The sequence below is a fragment of the Silene latifolia genome, chromosome 1, assembly GCF_048544455.1.
Source record: "Silene latifolia isolate original U9 population chromosome 1, ASM4854445v1, whole genome shotgun sequence".
In the NCBI taxonomy this organism is placed as follows: domain Eukaryota; kingdom Viridiplantae; phylum Streptophyta; class Magnoliopsida; order Caryophyllales; family Caryophyllaceae; genus Silene; species Silene latifolia.
The window spans coordinates 678816-705129 of NC_133526.1; the positions used below are offsets into that span (position 1 = coordinate 678816).

General features: G+C 34.2%; 1 protein-coding gene and 2 long non-coding RNA genes across 4 annotated transcripts; all 3 read right to left on the bottom strand.

The window, feature by feature from the left end:
• Positions 1-649: 649 nt before the first annotated feature.
• Positions 650-2528, bottom strand: LOC141641543 (uncharacterized). Of its 2 annotated transcripts, XR_012543139.1 has the most exons (3): positions 2175-2528; positions 1859-2016; positions 650-1379 (listed from the first exon to the last, which is right to left on the bottom strand). It is a non-coding gene; the product is annotated as an uncharacterized LOC141641543 (long non-coding RNA). The 2 variants fall into 2 exon arrangements; XR_012543138.1 differs by lacking the exon at positions 2175-2528 and having other exon boundaries at positions 1859-2057.
• Positions 2529-14397: 11869 nt separating this feature from the next.
• LOC141590641 (uncharacterized) lies at positions 14398-14841 on the bottom strand. Its single transcript, XM_074411449.1, has one exon. The coding sequence runs from the start codon at positions 14839-14841 to the stop codon at positions 14398-14400; it is 444 nt and encodes a 147-aa protein (XP_074267550.1).
• A 1734-nt stretch (positions 14842-16575) lies between these two features.
• LOC141641602 (uncharacterized) lies at positions 16576-18070 on the bottom strand. Its single transcript, XR_012543140.1, has 2 exons — positions 17854-18070; positions 16576-17374 (listed from the first exon to the last, which is right to left on the bottom strand). It is a non-coding gene; the product is annotated as an uncharacterized LOC141641602 (long non-coding RNA).
• Between the last annotated feature and the right edge of the window lie 8244 nt (positions 18071-26314).

The window sequence follows — 26314 nt, forward strand, 5'->3', positions numbered from 1 at the left end:
TTTTAACCAAAAAAAAGAGAAAACAAAGGTAGTATAAAGCAAGAAAAATAACATAAGGTAGTATTTTTACAAATACCCATAAATATAAGGTAATTTTTAACAAAAAACCCTTATTTTTATATTTTTCCCACTTTTTTTTTATATTTTTCCCATTGTCAAAATTATATCTATAAATATGAGAGAAATATAACTTACAAAGAATAACACAATAAATAAACAACTTAAAGTGTAAATTAAAATTCCAATATAAGTACTCCGTACATTAATACAAACAGAATGAAATCATAATAAAGAGACTGAAATCCCAATAATACTTGGAAGCCTTTCAGTCTCCTAAATAGATGCTATATTATTCAATATTAATAATACGCATCGTGTCATCGTCTTTGATTATCCTAAAGGTGAAGGCCAATTCGAAGGTTGGTCTCACATGTAAGTCCTATACCCTAATAGTAATATTGCATTACCACTTTTATTATGTACAAGGAACCTGCCCAAGATTTCTCTTGTAACAATTGTATTGCCTATATAATCAGTATGTATATACTCCCTCTGTCCCGGTCATTTGTTGTCCTTTTTCATTTTAGGGTGTCTCAGTCATTTGTTGTCCTTTCTATTTTAAGAATGAATTTGATGAGTAATTTGATCATTCACATTCAATTTATTCGACATGTCATTCAGTAATTGGCCAATTCCCTCTTTCCTTGGTCTTTGCGCCAAAACCAAAGGACAACAAATGACCGGGACGGAGGGAGTATAATGTATATAATCAGATTAGTTAATTATTATGATTAGGAGATGATAATAATATGATCACCACTGTGTTAATATCACTTGCACATGTCAATTTGGCAGGCCGAGTTGGACGACGAAGCAAATTCCGATCCTGCCCCTATGTCTTGCTTATTGGAGCTAGGGCTAACCATCATGCTCATATGCTCGGACACGGGAAACATCGGTGCATTTGAGTAATTTGACTCCTTATTGTTACTACCATGGCTAAGTTGAGAAGCAACAAATAAACTTGTCAAGCACCCTCCAATCAGTGACTTGGTCATCGTCGTTGACTTGATGGGATCCACAATAATCGTTACCAAATATTGAATCCAATTGTTGTTGATTAATCATTTGTTCTTGAGTAACTAACTTGAGGTGAGGACTGCATGCATATTGGCATGTAATCCATACGTAGGCGCATTGAGCTACAATTCGCGGTAGATGGGGGTATTTATTTTAGGACTTTCATCCTTGGAGAGTCCATATTATCTGGCATGAATGAGGCTTGATCGTCGTACCAACATGCATGGGGAATCCTCGAACCTGCGAACTGTTGTCAATCGTCGTTTCTTGAACACTCTGCATACTACCCATCCTTCTTCCTGATGAAGTTCAAAGTATATGTCAGTTTATAGACGTTGTCACTTTTGTCCGTACATATACTTCCACTATTTTTTGGTAGAATGTAAGCTTATAATTGGCAAAGTATCTCTCCAATACTTTGCTTCTCAGTGGATATTCAAGTGGTGTACAACACTACTTGAATAAAAACCGCATCGTTCACACTCACTACTGAGTAATCGAGTAGGTAGTTCAAAAAATGTTTATAAACTCCAAAACGACAATATTACTTTGATAAAATAACCTATAAAATATATAATAATAATAAGTGCCTCTTTATAATATTTAGCATCGGACTCCAAATTTCATAAGCCAACTTTCTGTAAATTACATGATATCATCTATAATTTTTTTTGTAATCGTTTTTATACATTCAAAATTCTTAAAAAATATCATAACTCGTTGATGAAAATCAAAATTTTAGAAGAATTAAGACTTGACTAAATAAAATTAAACTTACCTGAACTTGGCTCCTCTTTCGATGTTCAAATGATGAACGATGCTACTAGAATACCGCTCACACTCCCTTTTGAGTTTATAAGTGGGTAAATCAAAAAACATTTTTGTAGCCGTGAGTGCGTTAGTCATCACTCTATCTCTGATTCCATGGTTGGTGATCTTGGAATTACATAAATTTAAAACAAACAAAAAACAAATTATTAGATTAAACATAATCTATTAAAATATATATATATATATATATATATATATATATATATTTATTGTCAAGAAACAATCTATAAGAAGAAAATTTGGGAAGAAATATTTGAACATACGTAAAACATGCCATAACTTTGTGCCATCTCGACAAGTTTTTCACCAATTCTATCCTGATGTTGAGGTAAATTCATTGCTACTAGGTCAGCTGCGGATAAGTGAGACGGCGGGGGGACAAAGAAGTTATTTTCAATTCTTTCATCAGGTAGGATTACATGGTCGGCTGGAAAAACACCACCATTTGTTTGTCTGAGGTAGTCGGTTAACATTTTTTGGACTAGAAATTTCTTTTTACTAAATTTATGTATTTAATGAATTGCTAAATTTATGTATTTAATGGATAGTTGGATAGTTTATTTATAGGCGATGAAAACGAAGACATCAAATTGCGTAGATAGGAGGAAATTAAAGGAACCAACCTACTTGTCCTGATCGGAACGATTGGTAGGTATATAGGAGAAGGAAAGTTGGGAAGGAAAGTTAGTTGGTGTTGTGTGTACATTTTTAAATTTTTGATAGAAAATTTTAATTAAAATAATTAAATAAACGAGACGGAAGAAGTATAAATGACCCGATCTGATATTAACCTGATGATCTGACAATTATTAAGTTTAATATTGATCAAAATAAAAGTAACTTAGTGTTTAGATTGATAGGTTTGACTAAATAAAGGAGTAACTAAATCAAACAATAGTTAATTAAAAACTAAATTTTATGGTCCAAATTGATCCGATAAAGTAACCAAAGCCCTCGATCCGACCCGATCTGATACATTATTTAACCCAAAATGACTCGACCGAAACCCAATTCGGCCCGAAAATATAGGTTGACCCCATATGACTCCGCTCAACCCGACCCAATTGACCCAATTGCTATCTCTAGACCTAGTTTTTAATGAGTGGAATAAGACCCGTGTTCGTTTAAAATGAAAAATTTAACCCGTGAGAAAATGAAAATAGTGACTCATGAAGTTGATCATCGCTAAGAAGAAAGTTATTGTGTTCGTTTGTATTTTGAAAAAAAAAATGAAGAAAAGTTGACGAACTACCGACTCTAGCCATTGAACTAAAGAGAGCCGAAGTGGTTATTCGATATTTTTATGGGTGCCCGTGCCCATAGCCTATATATATATATATATATATATATATATATTCACGAACAACCGACTCTAGCCATTGAACTAAAATACCCTTGCTTTACTTTTCATGGAAAGCGTTCCTTTTTGCTCTCCAAACTCCCAACACTTCCTTGTAGAGTTCTAAACTTGTCATTCCCCAAATGAATATAAACCCCCAACCCTTACTTGAAGGTAGACCTGTCAAAACTCGACCCGACCCGAAAACCCGACCCGACCCGACCCGTTTTCTTAGGGTTACAAACCCGGTTTTTTCGACCCGCGACCCGTTTGACCCGAACCCGAAATGACCCGTTATTTTAGGGTCGAGACCACCAACGGGTCGACCCGTTGGGTCAAGGGAAAATCATGAATTTTATTAAAAATATTATTATTTATATATTATATTTGAAAATATAGTTAAAAAATTATTTTTTTATTACTTAAAATTAAAAATTCAACTAAAAAGTCAATTTTATATAACTTTTATAATATTTAATAATAAAATAATTATTAAAAAAACTTTATTTTAATAATTATATCAATATAATTATTGTATATGATGAATATGACTAAAATAATAATTTTAAACATATTTTAATTTTTAAAAAAATATTTTTTAAATTAAAAAAATCGTTTAAAAAAGGCGTTAAAAATTATTTCTTGACCCGTATTCTAACCCTAACCCGACCCGTGACCCGTATGACCCGACCCGTATCTGACCCGACCCGTATTTGACCCGACCCGTATTTTGACCCGACCCGTATGACCCGACCCGGGACCCGACCCGCCCGACCCGTTTGACAGGTCTACTTGAAGGTATGTTCATTTCATGCGAATTTAACATATTTAATTATTTTAACTCTCTTGATAAAAAGGAGTGAAATGAGAATGTTATAACATACTTGGAAAATGCCACCTCTTGCGGCTTGATAGACCTCGTTGACTATTCTTGAACGCTCCAGACCCATATTCATACCTATCACGTTAACTGTTGGTAAATCTATAGGTACCTGACAGGTATTAATTATTGGTAGTTCCTGTGGTAGTAATATATAATCGGGTGAGAATTGGTTTCCTTGGTTTATTATTTCCCTTAGTAGTAGTGCCATTTTTTTTAAAGGAAGAAAGAAGGTGAAGAAGGGATTTTTAATTTTCAGAGTAAGTTGTTGATGTTTAGTAATGTTTGATGCTAATAATCCTAATAATAATGATCTTATATTTATACTAAGAAACAATCAATGGTAATAATGCTCTCTTAGGAGTACGTTAAGATGGAATATTAATCATACATTGAATGATACATACATAACTTGAACAAAGAATGGACACAAAAAATTAAACATCCTGGGAATAAGTCCTCAAAAATGAAATGTCCATCAAAATTCAATACCAGTTATGGAAAATGGAAATGTTCCATGCATTCATCTTCCACCACTAAGTCACAATATGAGATGAATTTAGTTATTTAGAATATATGCGCAGTATCTTGTTTACTGAATGCTCTATGTTGCTTGCTCAGACGTGTAGTTGTGTACTATGTTGGAAGAATGGTGGTTATTAGAGCTTTGGATTATCTGACAACTTCAACAATATCATTCATCGTCATCGTCATCGTCATCGTCTTATCAGCATCGGATGCTTATAGGAAGAATAATAGCAATTTCATTCATTCCTAATTAATAGCAATACCCTTTGTCCAATAATTTGTTCGACTTTTTTTAATTCGAGTGTTGTATGAATAATTGATTAAGGTGTCCGTCCATAAATGAGATTTGTGAGGAGTAAGGGAAATGTTACAGTTGTTTTTTTAATTCTTTCATAAGTTGAATTCAAGGTGAAGTAAGTATGTATGTTTCACGGAACAAGCACACTGATTATTGACAAGTATGATGTATCAGGCTCCGCTGCATCCACTTCACATACATTCGATAAATTAAAACCAGTAAGATTGAAGAAGGTCTGTCACTGCTTCTGAGAAGGAATACATGATCATCTTTTATGTTTATGTCGTAACTTTTGAATTGGCGTAATTAGTATAGCTGTCGACATTTTGTAGTCTGTATATGATCTGATTTGGGCTACAGTGAAGCTGTGTATGTATTATTTATGTGAGAGAATTTGCGATACATTGAGAGGTAGCAGGTTTTGGATTTGGTGTATTAGGATAGTAGCAAGATGTCTGTTACCGGAGTGGCTGCTTCGTCCTATGGTCATAGTATCAGGTTTCTTTGGTTATTTGAAGGGATAATTGTAATACTACGGTTTTCTATGTGTATGGGTACTCTATCGAGTGGGACTTACTCTATCGAGTAAGGGTGTTTTGCATTTTAAAATAGTTTCTGACCTGGCCTTGGTACTCGATCGAGTAGCCTTGGTACTCGATCGAGTAGGCGGCACTTGATCGAGTAGTTCGGTTTACGGGTAATGTTTTGTCGGGTTTTGTTAATAATGCGAATAGGTATATAAAGCTTTCCGTTATCAACACTAAACACTTTTATCAAACCTAATTACTTCAAAAGAGATTCCAATCTACGTACTTCACATCTTTCGCATTATTGACAAATCCCGGAGCTTGAGAGGTCGGAGCTTGTGATCCTTGCGTCGAGGGTAAGATCTACGTACCGATTTTATAGTATTTTATTAAGTTTGTTTAAACCCTAATTTGGGAGTTTGGGGGTTTTGTTGTCTTTTATGATGGTTAGTAATTGTATGAACATATGTTAGGAGAAGGATTCGTAGAAGAGGAGTTTTGATAACAGCTGTTGAGACCGTCTGATTGTACTGCATTCCAGGTAGGGTTTCCCTACTCAGTATTAGTCCCATAATGTGTTGGTGGTGATTTGTGATTATTGATTGTTATCATACGAGTATTGTGACGCGGCGGTTGTTGGTGTTGATTGTTGTTTAGTAGTTGTGATTGTTTGTATCTGTCTGTGTTCTTCGGGGCGCGTCCCTGGCTGAGTGGAGTCACTTGCGGGAGTGGCTTCACGCCCATTATTCGCCTTCTGTGGAACCCACCACAGAAGGGATGTGCACATTAATGGATTTGGGTTTATCGCTCGACGGAGATGAGCGGGGATTAGGTGGGAACGGCTGCGGTCCCCCACTGGCGGCGAAGAGTGACCTGTTGCGATAGGCACTCTGGCAGGGCTACACACTTTAGTGTGTAGTCAGTATTGTGGAGTTGGTGATGGAGTTCGGAGTATATCTGTGACGATTGAGCTGTGTTGTGTGTTGTTTGTTGAGTTATGTAAATTGTGTGATTAGTACTGACCCCCTTTATTGTTTTAAAAACTGTGGTGATCCATTTGGGGGTGGTGAACAGTTATTGAGCAGGTATGATATGACGCGTATGGGTTAGCTGGGATGAGTCATCACGTGGCAGTTAGTAGTCTTCCGCTGTGTCAGACGGCGTTTTATAGCTTTGATAGTTTTAGCAGTAGACCGTCTGAGAATCTTGTATTTCAGTTTAACAGTTTTAGCTTTGATCATGTAATCACTTTACGCTATATTGTTATTTAAATTATGTTTCGTTATTGTCATTTGATTATCATTGCCTCGGGTAACCGAGATGGTAGTACTTCCATGTCTTAAGTGGTTCTGGTAAGGCACTTGAAGTATGGGGGTGTTATAATAATAGTTTAAACTTTTGTTTTCATGCGCTTCCATTACAGTTAGCTATGTTGATGAGATATTGAGATTTCGGAAAACATCAAGGAGAAAGCTCCGGCCGAAACTGGAGTGCTAGACTGTCAGGTAACCTACCTGTCTGTCTGACATACAAGATTGAATATGTTGCATACCATAAACCCTAGTAACTCTTAAAACCACATTTGTTGAATTTCTTGGTTAATGTTATACATTACATTTCAAATAATAGCTAAAAAGTTATTTGTTTTATTACTTTAAATTAATATACACAATTAAAAATATCAAAAAAAAAATTTGTCAATCGAAGCCCACACTTAGTCGCATTACAATCAATCAATCAATCAATACTATATATTAAATCCAGAAACCAAGGGACTTCAATGTAATTAAAGAAAATTATACAAATTAATTATACTATATAGTTTTAAATCACTAGCACCGTGTGAAGGACCCGATTAAGGATCTCAATGCAAATATTATATAGTTTGGGTTAAAATTAAATTATATAGAAGTTTGGTAATTTTCCTAAATATTTGTAACAGACTAAAACATGGTCAATTTCCTTAAAATAAAATAATTAATTAAGATGGTCAATTTCAAGAAGACAAAAAGAAAGAAGATGCTTGGTAATTTTCCTAAATATTTATACTCCGTAAGAGACTAGAAGATGGTCAATTTCCTTAAAATAAAATAATTAATTAGTATAAACATGCACACTTATGGTATTAATTATTATCATCATAAAATTATATATTAAATTTAAAATCTATGCAATTTTATTAAACTCATTTGAATAGTTAAAGTAATAATATTATATAGTTATATGATAATAATAACTCATTTGAATAGTTAAAATAACAATATTATCAGCGATATTAGTGAAAGTGGTAGAAACAACAACTGGAGTAGTGAAATAATCAATATTAATACGGCAGTAGTTAAAGTAACAATAATTATGTCGGGAGTAGTGAAATTATCAATATTAATGCGGCAATAGTGATAGTAACAATAATTACGGCAGGAGTAGTGAAAGTAATAATGATTACGGGCAAGTAGTGAAATGTTATTTAAAGAAAAAATTGCAGTAACATTGGATATAGTTATATGATAGTAATTACTCATTTGAATAGTAAAAGTAACAATATTATTAGCGAGATTAGTGAAAGTGGTAGAAACAACAACGGGAGTAGTGAAATAATCAATATTAATGCGTCAATAGAGAGAGTAACAATAATTACGGCGGGAGTAGTGAAATTATCAATATTAATGCGGCAGTAGTGACAATAACAATAATTACGTTGGAAGTAGTGAAAGTAACAATGATTACGACAAGTAGTGAAATGATATTATTATTGTTTCATTAATAAGAGTAAAATATTAATAGCAGGAGTAGTGAATTTGTCTCAAAATTTATTTTATCGTAATTTTAGGATATGTCATAGAAAAATATATTAATGATAAATTTATAAGTTATGCAACTTTCAGTAATTTTATTTAATGAAAAAAAAATTAATGGTAAGTTGAGATAGCCCGGACGAAGCCGGGCACCAGTACTAGTAAAGGGGAAGGGGGGGATTCGAACTTGGGACCTATTGTCCACAATACCTCCGTCTTAACCACTAGACTAAAACATATTCGGTAATTAAAAATATCAATTTATGTACTAACTTTTAACAATTTTTACTTATTTATTATCGAAGATGTTTCTAGAATGTAAAAGGCAACGCGATTTCCATCATGTTTCTATTTTTTCGTTCGGGAAGTTACTGTTGTAATATGTTAATTAGGCATTAGAATAGAATAGTTGTATCACTTGTATGTAATTCGGAAAGTTACCGTTGTACAAATATTACGTTTCTATGTTTACATTATATTTATCAGATTGAGAAGTGAAATAAATAAATCAATTCTTGCGAAACATAATTACTCCGTCCCAACCTGCTGTCAGCTGTGTGGGGGTAGTCAGTGGTGATTGCTGATAATGCTGAATGTAATGTCGGACGACGAAAGCGTAGCGCCAAAATTACTAGGCATATATAGGAAAAATGTCAAGGATAAAATGGTAAATATTGTTTATTACTTCCAATCTTTGTTTCTTACTTCGTATTACAGATTATTTGCAACGGAAAGCTGACAAGCATAGTGCACAGAGCAATAGCAAATTTCATAAAATTTCGAACAACTTTGGCTAATTTTAAAAAACTGAGAACATTAACATTAAAAAACATTTAACATTAAAATTGAGACAGACAATTTATGAGTAATACTGTAAATAGTATATACTCCCTTCTATTCACAATAAACCTCTCATTTATGTAAATAGGATATACTCCCTCCTATTCACTTATCTGGGCGGGACGACCGCAAAAGGTAATATTTGAGATGTGATGGTTTCAAAATTAAACATATTTTATTGTTTTTTTGGACTTTTATATGTTTATTACTTTCACTTCAAATTAATTGTGTATTAGCAAATTAATAACCAACCTAATCCTTATTATTTTCAAATTAGTTGCGTTATGAACTTGCGTCTTTTATTTCAAAAATGGCATCTTACATGAAAAAATAGGGTAAAACAAAAATTCTATTTTTAGTGATCAAGAAATTAAAAAGGATACCCTTAAGCTATATTCCCGCCAAATTTGATTCTATGTAGATTGGTTGGTGCATATGATCGATCACTAAAGTAATTACATTTGATAAGGTACATCATGAGAATATCATTGTTAGAATCAGAATAAAGTAATTACAATTGATAATGTTGGCCACATTGTTGGGCTATTGAATGAGAAGTTGGCATGAGTATATTTCTCAGCCCATTTTACACGCAACTTACATTCTCGGAGAGAGTTGGGTTTCGGGCATCATTCAGACTACTCATATCGGGTATATGTTTGGTTATTAGTTCAGATATTTTGTTCAGTGTTTTTTTTTTTAATTTAGGTTTATTTTACCCAATCTAATTTTAAGTTAAAGTTTTTTATGTATAAAAATGGAATGACCAAGTCTTACTAAGCGTATGAGCTACTTCCTTTCAAAACAAGAATATGAGCTAACTTTATTACAACACTATTAATTGTTACTGTTGATGGTGTCAAACTATACCTCGCAAGTGCACGATTTTATCGTTGTACACTATTAAGGGTCGATCCCACAAGGAGCTAGGAAGACTACTAATCGTTTTAACTCTATGGTTTAGCTAAGTCGACAATAAAGGGAGGAGGTTATGCTAGAACTATCGACAATAAGGTAAAACAAACTAAAAGAGAAATAGGAGAAGGAGCAAGATAGAATGAAAGGATGTAAATCAAATAGATTAAAAACCTAAGACTCGGTTCTTCCCAAACAATTCGTAATTCCACATAATCTAATCTCTAGGCTAATCACAAGGGTAGTTAGGTGAGGAGGTGACGACTCTAATTCGCCTAAGACCCCCCTCTCGGGTTCGAAATAGGACACTAGTACTACCCACCAACCCCCCTCTCGGGTTCGAAGGTCGGAATCCCTAACTCAATACCCGACTACCCCAAAAACATGCATTTTCCCAAGGTAGTCCGGTTATTTGCTAAGGTCATTAAGCCCCATCAATTCCCGGGTCATCCCACTCCCTCTCTCGAGGGTCGATTTCAAACGCTAGATTAGAGGTGTCCTACCCCGGTTCTCCCTTTCGGTCTCAACCAAGGTCAACAATAGGGTCAAATCTCGGGTATCAAAATCACAACCTAACCAACGCTAGATTAGAGGTGTCCTACCCCGGTTCTCCCTTTCGGTCTCAACCAAGGTCAACAATAGGGTCAAATCTCGGGCACCTGGAAAATCCCGTGAATTCACGGGCAACAGAACTAGTTAAAGAACACAAAATCATTCATGGTTCAAATCTACGTGTCAAATAGTTAGAGGATGACATATAAGTTGCTTTTATTTGATTTCTTTATTATTATTTTGTCCGTCTCTCTCTGTTCCGGTCATTTATTGTCGTTTGATTTTGGCACAAGACCAAAGAAAGATGACGGAGTCAATTATTAAATGACAAGTCAGCTAAATTGAGTGTGAATGATCGAATTTCTCTTCAGATACTCCCTTCATACTATACCAATGGTAACATTGAGACTTTTTCATACTTGTCGAGACACGTTTTGCAACGTGAATATCTTTAGTTACACATTATTAAAAAATATAAAAATTTGATATTCTTATAGGATTCATGACGATAAATCAAACAAGATCTCACATGACTACATTTTGTCTTATAGATTAAGAATAATATCGAAGATTCCCTACGACCATGAATAGTGCCAAGATTCTCAATGTTACCATTGGTGTGGTATGGAGGGAGTACATTTTAAAGTTTATAAGGTAAGTTTAAATTTATGGACATTTTAAAGTTTATAAGGTAAGTTTAAATTTTTTGCAACAAAAGTTAATTTTGTCCGAGTTTATATCTATTAGTTCTAACTTATATATATATATATTTTTTTTTTTGACGGTCACGACAAAAGAGCCTAAGCCAATGCTGATTTAGCAAGGGAGTGGGCTATCCTGTTAAGATGCCTAGGGCAGTAACTAATCGAGAAATGACAAATATGATTAACAGTAAAAAAAATCGAAAGTTGATCACAATTATCAACTCTCCTATAGGACCGTCCTATAGCATAGGACTGGCCCAATAGGAGAAAAGTCCAAGGAAAAACATTGAGATATTAAGTTTTTGATTTTATTTTGATAACTTTATACTTTATAATGAAAACTAACATATTTAAATATATAAGTTATTAATTTAAAATATTAGGTTATTAAAATAAAAGTATTATTTCATATTTTTATTAAGTAATTTTGTTGGCCTTATGCTATTGGGTTAGTCTTACCTAAATATAAGTCTTATAGAATAATTCGTAAAATAATGAAAACTATGATCGAAGTAGACCTAGCAAACGATTCAATTGAGTTAGGTTCGGGTAAGGTCAGATCATGTCAATTCGAATGTATCACATTTTCATATTAGTTTAGGGCGGGTCAACTCATTTCGGATTTCAGGTTTGTTGGTCGGGTCATTTTCGAGCCAAACGAGTTGGTTTATTTTAGGTTGGATGATTTAGGCGAAATAATTATTAGCTATTCATAGTTTAGTTTTAATGATTAATTCTTTATTGTGTCGTAAATAATTGTATGTCTGGTTTCATATTAGTCATATTAAGTCAGTTAGAGTTATATTTTGTCGGATTATTTTTGAGTTGAATGGTTTTCGGATTGGGACATTTGGGTCGCATCAACGACGGGTCAACAGAGTTCGGACCATGTTGAGGTTAGGACGGGTCAATTCGAGCTTCGGGCTATATTGGAGTGTTGTAATTTAGGTCAATTTTGGGCCCCAATTTAGGCTTTTCGGATTGGGACATTTGGGTCGCGTCAACCACGGGTCAACAAAGTTCGGACCATGTTCAGGTCAGGACGGGTCAATTCGAGCTTCGGGCTATATTGGAGTGTTGTAGTTTAGGTCAATTTTGGGTCCCAGTTTAGGCTTTTCGGATCAGGTCAATTGAGTCGGTTGATTTTGCCAGATATAAACCAAAGTATATTTTTTTTTCAAAAAAATGTGAATTAACAGGATTTAACGTTTGAGATATACTCCCTCCAATTCGTTATAATGTTCCCCTTTGCTTTTGGCACGATACTTAAGGAATACTATTAAAAATGAATAAAGGACATTGGTGGGGTTGGTGTTAGGAGGGAGATGAATTAATAGGAATTAAATAAGGAGTTGTGGGGCCAAAACATTAAGAAAAGTAATAAAATAGGAGTAAAAAAGTTGTGTGGGGTTTGGTGATATGAGAGAGGGATGAATAAAATAAGAGTAAAAGTTACCAAAAAAAGGAAAGGGGAACATTACTTGAATAATCCGTTTCGGGAAAGAGGGAACATTATAGCGAATAAGAGGGAGTATGTCTTAACCTAGACAATGAATTAACTGAAATACTAAAACGCAAATTAATTCATAAATAAGGTTTTTGGTAAGACCATCCTAATAACAAATTAAGTCCACAAGAGATTTTATACGGAGTACTTATTTTGGCTTTGTTTGGTAAACTTACTAACTGAAAAGATAGTTGAAAACTGAAAAGCTAACTGAAACCTGAAAAGTTAACTGATAAAGTGGCTGCAAATTATTAGCTGATAAGCTAACCGATTATATAAAAATGTGTTTGGCAAACTAGCTCAAAAAGGTAACTAATTTTGATAAAATGACTACGTAAAAGGATATGATATTTCCTTAATATTATAGATTAAAGGGTAAAATATGGAAGATATCTCATTTCAGGTACCTGAGGTAACATTTTATTTCAGATAACTTATTTGGTCAAATAAGCTACTTATCAAACACTTGCAAAAAAATCAAGTAGGTGAAATTTTTGTCAAATAAGCTATTTGAAATGTCATGCCAAACAGAGCCACTTTTGATTTTATTTGATAACCTGATTTTATTTTTCAGGTTATCTATTAACAACAAATTAGGTAACGTAATATAAAACATTTTTTTTCACATTATTATTATGAAACCTTTTAAAAAGAAAACCCGTGCAATTTGCACGGGTTTAAGACTAGTTAAAGGTAAACAAATGACCGGGAAGGAGTATAATGCATCCTTTGTTAATGTTGGGAGAATTTTTAGTAATACAAGGTGCTCGTATATGATATTTTGTAAAAATATTTGGTATGAATTCGTCGTGTACAATTTAGGGGGTGTTTGGTTGGAACTTTTGGAATGGATAATGTTTGGTTGGAGGGTTTTGGAATGGAGTTAGATACCCAATGGATTCCAACTCCTTGAAACTCATACCCATGTTTCCACTCAAATTTCCAACTCTATTTCATATTATTAGTACCTCTTATCCGTTCCATGGTCGAATCAAACACTCATGAGCAAGTATGAGGTTCTAACCCCATACCACTATAGTATCACAATCCATTTCATACCATTCCAATATTTCGAACCAAGCGACCCCTTAGATAGATGGGCATTCGATTACTTTTAATCTGTATCATGGAGGTCGTACGACCAACAAAAATCTATACCTTAAACAAAGGCACCTGGAAAATCCCGTGAATTCACGGGTAACAGAACTAGTTAAAGAACACAAAATCATTCATGGTTCAAATCTACGTGTCAAATAGTTAGAGGATGACATATAAGTTGCTTTTATTTGATTTCTTTATTATTATTTTGTCCGTCTCTCTCCGTTCCGGTCATTTATTGTCGTTTGATTTTGGCACAAGACCAAGGAAAGATGACGGAGTCAATTATTAAATGACAAGTCAGCTAAATTGAGTGTGAATGATCGAATTGCTCTTCAAATACATTTTAAAGTTTATAAGGTAAGTTTAAATTTATGGACATTTTAAAGTTTATAAGGTAAGTTTAAATTTTTTGACAACAAAATTTAATTTTGTCCGAATTTATATGTATTAGTTCTAACTTATATTGTTTTTTTTTTTTTTGGCGGTCACGACAAAAGAGCCTAAGCCAATGCTGATTTAGCAAGGGAGTGGGCTATCCTGTTAAGATGCCTAGGGCAGTAACTAATCGAGAAACAGTGGCAATAAAGAAGAAGACGTTGAATTTTCCCAATAAGAGCCTTGATATCTTGAGCAATGTTAGCGACACCCCCAAGTTGCATCACCAACTGAAGACAATCTGAATTAGCATCAATGTGATGATAACCAAAAGAAAGGGCTGCCTGTAAAGCCAAAAAGAGTGCCATAGCTTCCGCTTGAAAGGACGAACTTGCCCAAAAGGAAGTGGCACCAGAGTGAAGAAGCATTCCATCACTAGACTGAAAAAACCATCCACCAGAAGCCTTAAGATCACGTGTCCAAGCAGCATCACATTTGATCCTAACGTGAGACAAACAAACAGAGTCGCCCAAGAGACAGAGAGCATGAAAGTTCAAAATGAAAGACATTGATTTATTTTTAGTCGGTCTTTCGAACTCCAGTTCGAACTTATAACATTCCGAGTCTCTTTATATAAAGAAGCAAGTTTTTCCTTTGTACTTGAAGTAAAGCTTAAAAAAAGCAGCACCCTAACAAAGTAGAGCTAGACTTGCTAACTCTTTTGGTCACGCCTAACAATTAGCTAACGAAGTATGCACAACATGCATGCCTAAGGCCTAAGGGTACAAAATGTCAACATGCAAGCAAGTAATCTTTTCAGCCATGTGTGTTTGATTTAATTGAGCTGATCCGACTAACCTCCTTTTTTGTTTATAAAAAGTTGAAAATTTTACTTTTGTCCCATAAATATTTTCTAAAGTGAGAATCGTAGAGCGAAAATAAATCACTACTCTAACTATTTTCCTCCGCTTTTCTTTTTTCAAACTCAATTTATTAACAAAAAAACGGTCCTCGGACTTATTATGTTTTTGGTGTCCAAAATATTTCATGCATGAATCCTAACAGCGGGTGGATGTTCCAACTTCAAAGTCTTCAAGTGACGGTTCGTTACAAGTCTTACAACTTACAAGTATCTCAAAGTCTCCTTCTATCTTATTTCCTTGTATATTGTAGGAAAATCGTTATACATCTATCAAACAAGGAGCTGCTTCTTTAACAAGTACACAGGCCACTTGTTGTTAGGATTTGATCGGGTAGTACTAAATTGCAGTACCATCATACTCGATCACGTAAATTATTTTTAGGGTTTTTTTTGTCAAAAACTATCTTATATTTAGGGGTATTTGTAAAAAGACTACCTTATATTATTATTTTTGTTTTCTACTACCTTTGTTTTCTTTATTCTTGGTCAATAACTACCTACGCTAAGAATCTAGACAAATTTGGTCAGTTTGTCGACTTAAACCCATCTCCCTTGAGTCTTTTATGTTTTAATCTTGCTTAGGCGTTATTTTGGGAAGTCGTAATGTACTTACGGTTAACTTTAGTAGATGTTCGTAGTTATTATTGAAATGTCAAAACATAAATTTTGCTTATGTGAAGTTAAATTGTGGGTTGGACGCAGTTGGTCATTGTTGTTTGATGTTAACAAAGTCATGTGAGATAGGTTAATGTTGCCAAATCGGCCAAATCTCGCCATATTTTCATCAGAGGTAGTTTTTAACCAAAAAAAAGAGAAAACAAAGGTAGTATAAAGCAAGAAAAATAACATAAGGTAGTATTTTTACAAATACCCATAAATATAAGGTAGTTTTTAACAAAAAACCCTTATTTTTATATTTTTCCCACTTTTTTTTTATATTTTTCCCATTGTCAAAATTATATCTATAAATATGAGAGAAATATAACTTACAAAGAATAACACAATAAATAAACCACTTAAAGTGTAAATTAAAATTCCAATATAAGTACTCCGTACATTAATACAAACAGAATGAAATCATAATAAAGAGACTGAAATCCCAATAATACTTGGAAGCCTTTCAGTCTCCTAAATAGATGCTATATTATTCAATATTAATAATACGCATCGTGTCATCGTCTTTGATTATCCTAAAGGTGAAGGCCAATTCGAAGGTTGGTCTCACATGTAAGTCCTATACCCTAATAGTAATATTGCATTACCACTTTTATTATGTACTCTCTCTGTTCCGGTCATTTGTTGTCCTTTGGTTTTGGCACAAAGACTAAGGAAAGGGGGAAGTGGTCAATTACTAAATGACATGTGGAATAAATTGAATGTGAATGACCAAATTACTTATCAAATTCATTCTTAAAATAGAAAGGACAACAAATGACTGAGACAGCCCAAAATGGAAAAGGACAACAAATGACCGGGACAGAGGGAGTACAAGCTAAGGAACCTGGCCAAGATTTCTCTTGTAACAATTGTATTGCCTATATAATCAGTATGTATATATAATGTATATAATCAGATTAGTTAATTATTATGATTAGGAGATGATAATAATATGATCACCACCCACTGTGTTAATATCACTTCCACATGTCAATTTGGCAGGCCGAGTTGGACGACGAAGCAAATTCCGATCCTGCCCCTATGTCTTGCTTATTGGAGCTAGGGCTAACCATCATGCTCATATGCTCGGACACGGGAAACATGGGTGCATTTGAGTAATTTGACTCCTTATTGTTACTACCATGGCTAAGTTGAGAAGCAACAAATAAACTTGTCAAGCACCCTCCAATCAGTGACTTGGTCATCGTCGTTGACTTGATCGGATCCACAATAATCGTTACCAAATATTGAATCCAATTGTTGTTGATTAATCATTTGTTCTTGAGTAACTAACTTGAGGTGAGGACTGCATGCATATTGGCATGTAATCCATACGTAGGCGCATTGAGCTACAATTCGCGGTAGATGGGGGGTATTTTAGGGCTTTCATCCTTGGAGAGTCCATATTATCTGGCATGAATGAGGCTTGATCGTCGTACCAACATGCATGGGGAATCCTCGAACCTGCGAACTGTTGTCAATCGTCGTTTCTTGAACACTCTGCATACTACCCATCCTTCTTCCTGATGAAGTTCAAAGTATATGTCAGTTTATAGACGTTGTCACTTTTGTCCGTACATATACTTCCACTATTTTTTGGTAGAATTTAAGCTTATAATTGGCAAAGTATCTCTCCAATACTTTGCTTCTCAGTGGATATTCAAGTGGTGTACAACACTACTTGAATAAAAACCGCATCGTTCACACTCACTACTGAGTAATCGAGTAGGTAGTTCAAAAAATGTTTATAAACTCCAAAACGACAATATTACTTTGATAAAATAACCTATAAAATATATAATAATAATAAGTGCCTCTTTATAATATTTAGCATCGGACTCCAAATTTCATAAGCCAACTTTCTGTAAATTACATGATATCATCTATAATTTTTTTTGTAATCGTTTTTATACATTCAAAATTCTTAAAAAATATCATAACTCGTTGTTGAAAATCAAAATTTTAGAAGAATTAAGACTTGAGTAAATAAAATTAAACTTACTTGAACTTGGCTCCTCTTTCGATGTTCAAATGATGAACGATGCTACTAGAATACCGCTCACACTCCCTTTTGAGTTTATGAGTGGGTAAATCAAAAAACATTTTTGTAGCCGTGAGTGCGTTAGTCATCACTCTATCTCTGATTCCATGGTTGGTGATCTTGGAATTACATAAATTTAAAACAAAAAAAAAACAAATTATTAGATTAAACATAATCTATTAAAAAAATATATATATATATATATATATATATTTATTGTCAAGAAACAATCTATAAGAAGAAAATTTGGGAAGAAATATTTGAACATACGTAAAACATGCCATAACTTTGTGCCATCTCGACAAGTTTTTCACCAATTCTATCCTGATGTTGAGGTAAATTCATTGCTACTAGGTCAGCTGCGGATAAGTGAGACGGCGGGGGGACAAAGAAGTTATTTTCAATTCTTTCATCAGGTAGGATTACATGGTCGGCTGGAAAAACACCACCATTTGTTTGTCTGAGGTAGTCGGTTAACATTTTTTGGACTAGAAATTTCTTTTTACTAAATTTATGTATTTAATGAATTGCTAAATTTATGTATTTAATGGATAGTTGGATAGTTTATTTATAGGCGATGGAAAGGGGGGGATCGCGAACGAAGACATCAAATTGCGTAGATAGGAGGAAATTAAAGGAACCAACCTACTTGTCCTGATCGGAACGATTGGTAGGTATATAGGAGAAGGAAAGTTAGTTGGTGTTGTGTGTACATTTTTAAATTTTTGATAGAAAATTTTAATTAAAATAATTAAATAAACGAGACGGAAGAAGTATAAATGACCCGATCTGATATTAACCTGATGATCTGACAATTATTAAGTTTAATATTGATCAAAATAAAAGTAACTTAGTGTTTAGATTGATAGGTTTGACTAAATAAAGGAGTAACTAAATCAAACAATAGTTAATTAAAAACTAAATTTTATGGTCCAAATTGATCCGATAAAGTAACCAAAGCCCTCGATCCGACCCGATCTGATACATTATTTAACCCGAAATGACTCGACCGAAACCCAATTCGGCCCGAAAATATAGGTTGACCCCATATGACTCCGCTCGACCCGACCCAATTGACCCGATTGCTATCTCTAGACTTAGTTTTTAATGAGTGGAATAAGACCCGTGTTCGTTTAAAATGAAAAATTTAACCAGTGAGAAAATGAAAATAGTGACTCATGAAGTTGATCGCTAAGAAGAAAGTTATTGTGTTCCTTTGTATTTTGAAAAAAAATGAAGAAAAGTTGACGAACTACCGACTCTAGCCATTGAACTAAAGAGAGCCGAATTGGTTATTCGATATTTTTATGGGTGCCCATAGCCTATATATATATATATATATATATATATATATATATATATATATATATATATATTCACGAACAACCAACTCTAGCCATTGAACTAAAATACCCTTGCTTTACTTTTCATGGAAAGCGTTCCTTTTTGCTCTCCAACTCCCAACACTTACTTGTAGAGTTCTAAACTTGTCATTCCCCAAATGAATATAAACTCCCAACCCTTACTTGAAGGTATGTTCATTTCATGCGAATTTAACATATTTAATTATTTTAACTCTCTTGATAAAAGGAGTGAAATGAGAATGTTATAACATACTTGGAAAATGCCACCTCTTGCGGCTTGATAGACCTCGCCGAGTATTCTTGAACGCTCCAGACCCATATTCATACCTAGCACGTCAACTACTGGTAATTCTATTGGTTGCACACATGTATTAATTATTGGTAGTTCCTGTGGTAGTAATATATAATCGGGTGAGAATTGGTTTCCTTGGTTTATTATTTCCCTTAGTAGTAGTGCCATTTTTTTAAAGGAAGAAAGAAGCTAAGGTGAAGAAGGGATTTTTAATTTTCAGAGTAAGTTGTTGATGTTTAGTAATGTTTGATGCTAATAATCTCCTAATAATGATCTTATATTTATACTAAGAAACAATCAATGGTAATGCTCTCTTAAGAGTACGTTAAGATGGAATATTAATCATACATTGAATGTACATAACTTGAACAAAAAATGGACACAAAAAAATAAACATCCTGGGAATAAGTCCTCAAAAATGAAATGTCCATCAATTCAATACTTCACCAGTTATGGAAAATGGAAATGTTCCATGCATTCATCTTCCACCACTAAGTCACAATATGAGATGAATTTAGTTATTTAGAATATATGCGCACGCAGTATCTTGTTTACTGAATGCTCTATGTTGCTCAGATGTGTAGTTGTGTACTATGTAGGAAGAATGGTTGTTATTAGAGCTTCGGATTCTCTGATAACTTCAACAATATCATTCATCGTCATCGTCATCATCTTATCAGCATTGTACAAATATGTTTACATTATATTTATGAGATTGAGAAGTGAAATAAATGAATCAATTCTTTCGAAACATAATTACTCCGTCCCAACCTGCTGTGTTGGGGGTAGTCAATGGTGATTGCTGATAATGCTGAATGTAATGTCGGACGACGAAAGCGTAGCGCCAAAATTACTAGGCATATATAGGAAAAATGTCAAGGATAAAATGGTAAATATTGTTTATTACTTCCAATCTTTGTTTCTTATTACAGATTATTTGCAACGGAAAGCTGACAAGCATAGTGCACAGAGCAATAGCAAATTTCATAAAATTTCGAACAACTTTGGCTAATTTTAAAAAACCGAGAACATTAACATTAAAAAACATTTAACATTAAAATTGAGACAGACAATTTATGAGTAATACTGTAAATAGTATATACTCCCTTCTATTCACAATAAACCTCTCATTTATATAAATAGGATATACTCCTTCCTATTCACTTGTCTGGGCGGGACGACCGCAAAAGGTAATATTTGAGATGCGATGGTTTCAAAATTAAACTATTTTATTGTTTTTTTGGACTTTTATATGTTTATTACTTTCACTTCAAATTAATTGTGTATTAGCAAATTAATAACCAACCTAATCCTTATTATTTTCAAATTAGTTGCGTTATGAACTTGCGTCTTTTATTTCAATGGCATCTTACATGAAAAAATAGGGTAAAACAAAAATTCTATTTTTAGTGATCAAGAAATTAAAAAGGATACCCGACCCAACCCGAGTAAACCAAACTCGACTTTTCTAGAGGGACATGGAATATATCATCATACGAATTCTAGATCTTTTTTCTTAAGTTACATTGTATCTTTAAATATGTAGCGTTGCTTTGTTTCAGCTGTCTCTCACTAGGCGCAGGTGCTGTTTTGATCGTAACTCACAGGCACAAAAGGTTTTGGATGACATGTTGGAAAAATCATTGTTCATGGGGTTCGTTTATTTAAGCAAGCTTTTGTTGGTATAGTGTTTGGAATAGGTTAATGGTTCGAGTGTTTGTGAATTTCTAAAATGTTTTGTCTATTCTCGTTTATTGTTTTAGCCAGACGTGCCACAGTTCAATGGGCGTCACGGACGACCGACAAAAAGGTAATATTTGAGATGCGATGGTTTCAAAATTAAACATATTTTATTGTTTTTTTGGACTTTTATATGTTTATTACTTTCACTTCAAATTAATTGTGTATTAGCAAATTAATAACCAACCTAATCCTTATTATTTTCAAATTAGTTGCGTTATGAACTTGCGTCTTTTATTTCAATGGCATCTTACATGAAAAAATAGGGTAAAACAAAAATTCTATTTTTAGTGATCAAGAAATTAAAAAGGATACCCTTAAGCTATATTCCCGCCAAATTTGATTCTATGTAGATTGGTTGGTGCATATGATCACTAAAGTAATTACATTTGATAAGGTACATCATGAGAATATCATTGTTAGAATCAGAATAAAGTAATTACAATTGATAATGTTGGCCACATTGTTAGACTATTGAATGAGAAGTTGGCATGAGTATATTTCTCACCCCATTTTACACGCAACTTACAATCTCGGAGAGAGTTGGGTTTCGGGCATCATTCAGACTACTCATATCGGGTATATGTTTGGTTATTAGTTCAGATATTTTGTTCATTGTTTTTTTTTAATTTAGGTTTATTTTACTCAATCTAATTTTAAGTTAAAGTTTTTTATGTATAAAAATGGAATGACCAAGTCTTACTAAAGCGTATGAGCTACTTCCTTTCAAAACAAGAATATGAGCTAACTTTAATACAACACTATTAATTGTTACTGTACCTTTTAATTATTACAATAGGTGTTATTTGTGACGGATATATCCGTCACAAGCTTGTGACGGGTCAAGTGTCACCGGTCGTCACCCACATGTTATTTTTTTTTGATTAGGGGTAAAACCCAAAAGACCTACAGCGAGTAGGGTCACTCACATGTTATATAAGACAAAAAGTAAAATACATAGGGAATCGGAAATTACTTGTCTTTATCTTCCCATGAGAGTTTATTTGACCCGTCACAAGCTTGTAACGGGTCAAGTATCAACCACATGGTAGATAAGACAAAAAGTAAAATATATGGGAAATCAGAAATGACTTGTCTTTATCCTCCCTTGTGGGTTTTATTTGACCTATTACAAGCTTGTGACAAATATCGACTCATTATTATTAATCAAACATGTGGTCATTATATTAATATTTAAAAAAACATCCTTTGTTAAATGACTATAATTTTTAAAAAAGGAATGTTAATTTGGTTAATTTGGTGGTAGTTCTTACAATCGTAACATCTAAGCAATCCACTTTTTTTAGATAAGGGATTGGGGTGGTCAATTGATACTTCGTACCTTCTATCTAGCATCAATAATCCTCCAATCCTCCATCCCCCTTTGCACCGCCGCTGCCACCATCCTCCCATCCTCTTTCTCACAATCTTTCGCCGGAGATGAGGCCTTGATTGTGCTCATCTCCGGCGAACCATCACTTCCCTACTGATTAATCCAATTTATACTAATTTCTCTTTCACTCTCTATGGGGATGTGACTGTTTATCATCTTTCCTTCTATAATCTTGTTCCATCGCTGCATGTCGCTGTTTTTTTGTGTGTCACTGACTTCTGTTGTGGCTGGTTGTTGTCATCCGTCTCCGCCTTCTCCGTCGCCTTTCTTTCCGTTTGACTCTACCGAGGAGGTGTTTCCCCTCCCCCTCGCCCCTCCCCCACCTCCCTTGGTATGTCATTGTTTGTCTTGAGTTGTCAATCGTCAAGTCGGTTGGTTTGTGGTGGTGTTGGGTTTTTTATGGTAGTTTTTTTGGTTCGGTTGGGTTGTGCATGTACTTGATTTGGTGTCCCCCCTCCCCTCGCCCCTTCCCCCATCAGTCGGGTTCTGCATGTTCCCCCTGTGTCGTTTGTGGTTCTGTTTGGTTGTGCATGTACTTGATTTGGTGTTCCCCTCTCCCTCGCCCCTTCCCCCACCAGTCGAGTTTTGCATTTCTCTTATGTGTCGGTGTTCCTCTGCTGTTACCATTTCCTTCTTGGTCCTGATTGACTACTTTAGGCTTTGTTGGTTTGTTTTGGGTCCGGTTTTGCTTTGACGGATGGTCCTTGCTTCCGTTTGTCTTTGATTTTGGGTATGCTGTATGCAGCTAGATGATTGGCTTTGGGTTATAGTTGGTTGGATGGTAATGTCTGTCCCTTGTTGATGTTGGATTTTAATTGGTATTGTTGCATTAAACAATATGAAAGTGGTGTGTTTGATTGTGGGGATTTGGGGTGGCCTCTGATGTGGTGTTGGGTGAGTTGGAAGCGGTGGTTCTCCTCAAGAGTTAATGTTGTTTTCTTTTAATTTCCGTTGTTTTCAGTTTCTTCTAATAATCCCGTCTTATGGGACTCTTTCTTTGTGGCTATGTAATAATAATCGTAACTTTGGTGTGCCGGTGATGGTGGATATCTATCCGGGTTGTGTTGTTCTCTCCCGAGAATGTCATTCTTGGGTGTTCATGGCCAGGGGATTGGTTAAGGATCTATTTCTACTCATTCTCGTCAGTTTGCTCGTTGTCTTTGGTTGTTGGTTCGTTGAATGTTGTGACCAATCACTGTGGTGTAGGAGAGCGATCTCCATCGAAGACATGCCTTTCTGGTCTGTGTTCACCTTAAAATTTCTACGCTCTTGTGGCGTAAGTGCACCTCGGGATTCTCTCATGATATTTCAATTGGTTCAATGTCCTATGGGTGATGTTAGCTTTGCTGATGATTTGGGTGATGAAGCTCTGGTCCATTCCACCGTACTCCATCAACATGTTCTTGATACCCGATGCAGATATTTCGTTGCCGGTGGCTGTTTATTAGTAGTAATCTATAGTCCTATGTTTTATTTTGCTTTGTTTTATATTGTAGTATATCAACATGGTTCTCACCATGATGCTGGAATGTAAAACAATATTTCACCCTTGTCAAAAAAAAAAAAATACTTTAGATAGTTGGAATTCGTATCTGACCTGAAATTCGAATTGTTTGGTCTCATTTAATGACATACTCCATATATAATTGTTTGTGTGTGGAAATACAAGGACATTTTTGTATATTGACGGGTCTAAACATAAGTCATTAGTAGTAATATTACTGATGACTTTAACAACGACTAATCTAACTGATACACACTATATACGACATAATAATACTGTAATAGTGTATTCCTCGTTATTATTTGAGTATTTTGTTGTGGTCGACTTAAATCATAGAGATTGGGGTTCTAAATACATATACATTGTTGTGTTAGTTGTGTACATATTCTAAGTATATATGTTATGAAAAAATTACACATGCATGACAATAAAGAAACAATAAAAGTGAATGATTTAAGCGCGGTTGAAAGACATTGATTTATTTTTAGTCGGTCTTTCGAACTCCAGTTCGAACTTATAACATTCCGAGCCTCTTTATATAAAGAAGCAAGTTTTTCCTTTGTACTTGAAGTAAAGCTAAAAAAAAAGCAGCACCCTAACAAAGTAGAGCTAGACTTGCTAACTCTTTTGGTCACGCCTAACAATTAGCTAACGAAGTATGCACAACATGCATGCCTAAGGGCAGTGGCGGACCTAGGATTTGTTCGGCGGGGGTGTACTGTGCATTTTTCAATAGATACAATAGAATTGAAGCGACTAAACGAGCCGATCGGTCAAAATGGAATATATTACAACAGAAATTTGATTTGAATATATACAACGAAAATTCAAAGTGATATGGAAACAAAATGAATCAAATTTTAATTGATGTAGAAGAGTGTAAATTTTGTAATCAACGAGAACAATTTTTTTAAATCAAAAAACGTAAACAAAAATATTATAATAGATAAAATTCCACTTGAAATACAAATTATAATTTACAGAATTAAAAATTGAGATTCTGAAAATGATGCATCAATAATAATGCATTAAATTAAATTTGCGTCAAAGTTTTCGAGTCATGATTAATGAAGGCTAAAAAAAAGGAGAAAGGGGAAAAATTTGCTTCAAAGTCCTGATTAATGAAGGCTTAAAAAAGGAGAAAGGGAAAAGGGGGCCGTGGGGATTCGAATCCGCGCCCTTCAATTCACAACTACTAGTCTTACCCACTATGCCACACTTACCATAGTGATTCTTATAAAGCGCAAAAGCTATACATACGTTTTAAGGCGTTTTATATAAAAAAAAAAATTAAAAACCGAGGGTGCGCACGTGGGGTGCTGTGCGCACACCCCGGTCCGCCCCTGCCTAAGGGTACAAAATGTCAACATGCAAGTAATCTTTTCAGCCATGTGTGTTTGATTTAATTGAGCTGATCCGAATAACCTCCTTTTTTTGTTTATAAAAAGTTGAAAATTTTACTTTTGTCCCATAAATATTTTCTAAAGTGAGAATCGTAGAGCGAAAATAAATCACTACTCTAACTATTTTCCTCCGCTTTTCTTTTTTCAAACTCAATTTATTAACAAAAAAACGGTCCTCGGACTTATTATGTTTTTGGTGTCCAAAATATTTCATGCATGAATCCTAACAACGGGTGGATGTTCCAACTTCAAAGTCTTGAAGTGACGGTTCGTTACAAGTCTTACAACTTACAAGTATATATAGTTTCTGTCTCAAAGTCTCCTTCTATTTTATTTCCTTGTATATTGTAGGAAAATCGTTATACATCTATCAAACAAGGAGCTGCTTCTTTAACAAGTACACAGGTCACTTGTTGTTAGGATTTGATCGGGTAGTACTAAATTGCAATACCATCATACTCGATCACGTAAATTATTTTTATATTTTTCCCACTTTTTTTTATATTTTTCCCATTGTCAAAATTATATATGTAAATATGAGAGAAATATAACTTACAAAGAATAACACAATAAATAAACCACATAAAGTGTAAATTAAAATCCCAATATAAGTACTCCGTACATTAGTACAAACAGAATGAAATCCATAATAAAGAGACTGAAATCCCAATAATACTTGGAAGCCTTTCAGTCTCCTAAACAGATGCTATATTATTCAATATCGTC